This window comes from Vulpes vulpes, chromosome 15, assembly GCF_048418805.1.
Source record: "Vulpes vulpes isolate BD-2025 chromosome 15, VulVul3, whole genome shotgun sequence".
NCBI classification, from domain to species: Eukaryota; Metazoa; Chordata; class Mammalia; order Carnivora; family Canidae; genus Vulpes; species Vulpes vulpes.
The window spans coordinates 24,860,905-24,866,169 of NC_132794.1; the positions used below are offsets into that span (position 1 = coordinate 24,860,905).

The 5,265-nt window shown below is 35.3% G+C and overlaps 1 protein-coding gene across 2 annotated transcripts in view; it reads left to right on the forward strand.

The window, feature by feature from the left end:
* TMPRSS15 (transmembrane serine protease 15) overlaps positions 1–3,187 on the forward strand; it is a 117,307-nt gene extending 114,120 nt beyond the window's left edge. For both annotated transcript variants that reach the window (XM_072740206.1, XM_025995698.2), the window contains one exon: positions 2,911–3,187. In XM_072740206.1, coding sequence (XP_072596307.1) covers positions 2,911–3,066 — 156 coding nt within the window. In that variant the 3' untranslated portion in view covers positions 3,067–3,187. The remainder of the gene's footprint in view (positions 1–2,910) is intronic.
* The last annotated feature ends 2,078 nt before the right edge of the window (positions 3,188–5,265 follow it).

Genomic DNA, 5,265 nt, shown 5'->3' on the forward strand with positions numbered 1-5,265 from the left:
CAAGACTTTTTTTAACAGACACTTAAGCAGATGAATCTTTATATGTATCCTCTAGTTAAGCTAGTGTCTCAAATCATGTTAAACTTTCAGTTTAGTTTTACATTTATTCTGCTTTGTTGAACACTTGCAAATCCAAGACAAATAGGATAGCTTTCTTCTTGTTTAAAATTTATCTCTGGATCTTACACATTCCTTTTAAAATGAAAAACATGCTAAAGGTAAGATATATTGCCACTTAGAGGGAGATTTATAGAATTATTGTTCAGAAGGGAAATCAGCTGTACAACTTCAATTACAGTTAATGGGGGTTGCGTGGCAGGTGCCTCCTGCACTAGGCAGAAAATATGACCATGGATGCTACTGATATTAGAGTTACATTAAGCCCATCGCTCACGCCAGAGCTCTGAAATCTTATGTTTGGCTCTGATTTCTAGAGAGACTAATTATGGTATCAATTAGCAAGTAAGAAAGCCACACATGGGGCAATATCTTCTGTAATATGTTATCATGATTGAGTAATCGATAGTCTAGAGGGTCACATGATTTTCTTTGTTCAAATTTAATATTATGTTATTCAAGAGGATTAACTAAGAATACCTTTAAAATTATGAAAATGCTACTATTGATACATCATTTGAACAAGCTCTTTGAAGCATTATTTTTCCCCCTACAGTGGCAAAGAATTGGCCTTATTGGTCATTCATACATTCTTAAGTATCTTCTGGCTTACCAAAGGCTTGCATTTGTGGGGCAGTTGTCTGGATTTTAAGGCACCACAAGTGGCTGTAGAAGTCCCCTCTACATGGAACTAAGTGAATGACATGAACAGCTAACTATGTGGAGGCTTATTCTATACCAGTGATTTTCCAAGCATGGCCTCCAGTCCCCCAGCATCATCTGAGAACCTGTTGTAGGTACAAATTCTCAGGCCCCAGTACAGACCTGCTGAATCAGCAACTCTAAAGCTGGGGCCCAGCAATGTGTGTTTTAGCATGCTAAAACCACTGGTATGGAAACATAAATTTTACATTAATACTTTGAACATTTACTCATATTTGTGAAGTCCATACATATCTCTGAGATAGTGGAAGAAGAAAATATCTTCATTGAACAAATCAGCAAATGAAGACAAGAAGTCACATAACTGAGCTGAAATGGTATAGTTAGATGAGCAAAGTGACAGTCCCAGACATAAGAGGTCTCTCAACCACACAGACAACTCAACTGTTGGGCATCAAGTCTGCTGGTGGATCCTTTGAATACCTGCAACTGACCCAGTACATGTTGGACAATTTAAAATCCTCATTCATGGAATCAATGTCTAGATTCTATTGTCTTTCTTAAAAATGGAATTATTTTTTAAAAAATATGAAGAAAACCAAATGACTCCTTTTAAAAATACCCAAACAGTTGGGGTTTATTTTTTAATAATCTCTTTGAGCTTGTATTTATCCTTAACTGTTCCATAAATATTTATGGACCCATATTATAAAGGTTTAGGATACAGAAATAAAAATCACAATCCTTGCCCTCAAACACATTTGTTACATCTAGAAAAGAGGTAACCTATGGTTGCCAGTGTAATTTATGTTCCTCTGTACCCAAGCAAGAAAAGGTGCTTTTATACACCACAGGTTTTTCCCTTAAATATGGTCCCAAAGATAATAAAGAATCAGACAAAAAGTCTTTCAGGATATTTTTTAACACAAACTTGGATTGAAATATTCTATTATACCAGGGATTGCAACAAAAGTACACAAGGCTTTAAATTCCTTCATAAATATATAAAAAAAGATCAAAAATTCTGCAAAATTAACATAAGAGAAATATTTGTCAATGCCATCATTAAGTAATGGTACTACGTATTCGCATTATGTTCTTTTGCTTTATACAGAAATACTCATGTGCAAATGAAATTAACTCTATTAAAAGCTGCTAAAATTAATATTTAAAAATTAGAAACAATTCTTTCTCATTTAAAATCTGTGAAAATATGTGCTTATCATAAATTATATCATTGATATGTCTATTACAGTTGAAATATTAAGGTTTTTTCAGATCTGATTGTGTTCATCTAAAGACAAAAAGAAAAAACTACCCAAAAGAACTAAAATCAACCTCATGTGTGAGTTTTTAGTTTCTTTAAACACACAATGTAAAATAAGCGTCTTTTCTGCAAAGCCTCTCATAATTCTTGGAACATACTTCTGTTTGTTTTGATTTTTTGGTTTCAAGTTTTTATTTAAACTCTAGTTAGTTAACATATACTGGAATATTAGTTTTGGGAGTAGAATCTAGTGATTCATCACTTCCATACAACACCCAGTGCTCATCACAGTGCCCTCCTTAATATCCATCACCCATTTAACCCATCCCCACACCCCACCTCCCCTCCAGCAATCCTGTCTGTTCTCTGTAGTTATAAGTCTGTTTTACAGTGTGCCTCTCTCTCTTTTTACCTCTATGTTGATCTGTTTTAAATTCCACCTATGAGTGAAACCATATCATGCCTCTTTTAATAAAATGATCAGCTTTTAATACATATTTTGGTTGGTATACTTCTCATAGTTGTGCCTTAGAGAATTTCTTAGTACCTATTCAAATGCCATAATGAAAGTATGGAAACTTTTGCTATAAAACTACATCATGAAGTAGTATAAAACTATTTTTATACTACATGTATAAAACTACATACAAATTGTGTTTTAATTGTCATAGTTTCTCATGTCCTTAATGAGCAGACAAAGGTTCTCATTCTTGACAGAGAGTGATGGTCAGGAGATAAACAGATGACTTAAAATTAAATCATATTTTTGATCTTTAGTTTTGAATTGATTTGCTAAAAATAACCTTAGATCTTTACACCAATTGACACACATCTACAATTTTCTTTTGCAATTTACTCTTTAGGGGGATTCAGGAGGACCGTTAATGTGCCAAGAAAACAACAGGTGGTTCCTGGCTGGTGTGACATCATTTGGATACCAGTGTGCACTGCCTAATCGTCCAGGGGTGTATGCCCGGGTCCTGAGGTTCACAGAATGGATACAAAGTTTTCTACAGTAGGGTGTTCCCTGAACCAACATGAAAGTCATGCAGTTTTCCCATTCCACTTTAAGGAGCATGGAAACTGAGACTTTTGTAAAAATGGTTTCTAAAAGAGTTTATTCTTACATAAGCCACTGCAATGCTGAGTAGTATGAGTGAAAACAAAAAATGATCTTCACCATACAAAGTAACTTCAAAATAATACATTTTGATTTCATTGTGAACAGCTGATCTTTCACAGAGATCATTTCCTTTGTTTTTAATCATTTTTATCATGTTCTCTTCTTCAAAGGAATGCTGCTGTAAACTATATACTATATACTTAAAAGTTTTGGCAAAAATTAGGAAAAGAAGTGCAATAAACTTTTGCACACTATGTTGTTATTTGAAGTGAACTACTATAAATTATCTAGTTCCACCTAAGATAGCTATTTTCAGAATCTCAATAGTCTTCCCACTTTTCTATCTAAGTGTATTTCCAATTCATCTTGAGCATATCCTTAATATTTTCCCCACTCATAAAAAAAATATGTGCTTTAAGCTCATGTTACAGATGTGGACTAAACTGATTGCACAATCCTCTCAAGCTAATTAAACAGCAAATAAGCACAAGTCTATGCATCACCCTTATATCAAAACAAAAAGTAAATAAACTGATACTGTCATTCTGTTATTGGATCATTTTTTTCCTGGATTAATCATACCTTCTATTTATCTCAAGCTAATATTTTTAAGTTTCCAAAAAGTAATCAGACATATCCAAAAATGCAACTGTTACAAATGTTTATTTTCTGATCTATGTGTTTCACAGTGAATGTTTTTAACATGTGCAAAACTTACTTAGACACAGCTGAATCACCCATTAGAAGGCCAAAAATGTGGAATAAATGAATTTGCTTCACTGCTTTAATCTCTTGGATCATTTCCAGAGTAAGTGCAAACTTCAATTTAGCTTACCACACAAAATCTATTGATTTGGGAAGACAAAATTCACACCTACTTAATACAGATGCACACACACATACACACAAATTGCATGGGTCTATATGGTCCAAAATAATAAAAGAAAGAGTAAGGTTTAAAGGAGTGTAGACTAGCCCTATGGAAGAAACACAATTTGGGTTACATCTGAAACGAATGATTATTACTGATGTTTTGAAGAGGCATTGGGGCTACTGTGTAGGTAGGGGTTCAGGAAGTTCAAAGATTGAGGATAGCAGATAATCATGTGTTGCTATACCAAAAGTCTCTCTTGCTGGGGAACAGAGAAAGCGAAAACAATGTCATATAAAAAGGTGTGGCTAGATAATTGGGCACTACAGATTCCTGGTAAACAAATATGGTATTTATTCTTAGAGCAAAAATCAGGAGTCCCCAAATACACTACTCTTTTTAAGACCTTTCCAATGACTTGATCTTAGGAGCAGTTAGAAAGGATGGAGAAACAATAGTAGAGTGTGTTGTTTGATTTTACTCCCTGGATACTCACAATTCACATTCCAAGACATGTATTAGAACTATGTTTTGAAAATAAAAACAACAGATACACCATGTACTCCTTTTCATTTCTCAGAGGCCAGCTAAAATTTTAAGAAACTCTAAGGACAGTCTCACTGTCACTGTCTAATAAAAGAGAAGTTGATTGCATGGGTTTAGTAATTGATACCAGAAGAGCTATGCAAGCCTGGATCAAGACAAAAGGCAAAACCATGGCCCTTCCCCATTGCCTTGCCTCTCCTGCCATGCAGCTGTTGTGGTGGTCATGGGTGGCACAGACAACGGGAAAGCACTTTCTCCCTTCCATCAAGTCCTGACTGAAGGAAGAGATGCACGCAGTGGGAGCTTGGAGGGAAGTGGTAGATCCCAGCAGAGATGGGTAACCACGCAGAGAAAGGGAGTGCTAAACATGGGCAGATGGAAGCTTAGATTGCAGCTGTCCTTCCCCTTTCCTCAGCCTCCAGGCAGCTGAAAGGAAGCCAATGCCTGCTCATTTCTATTTGTCTCTCGGTTTTGCCAACCAACTCTCGTGAATTGCTTTAATGAAAGTTCTTAATTTTCCAACTTAAAAGGTTTACCAGGGAAAAGAAGGTTTAAAGTCCCCCATAACCCCAACTTCCATTCATACCCTACCTAGATAGTCACTTGTCTTCCCCTTCATGTACTGATGCAAACATATCTATATTTTGTTCACTTAAAAGATTTAGACAATACCCATGG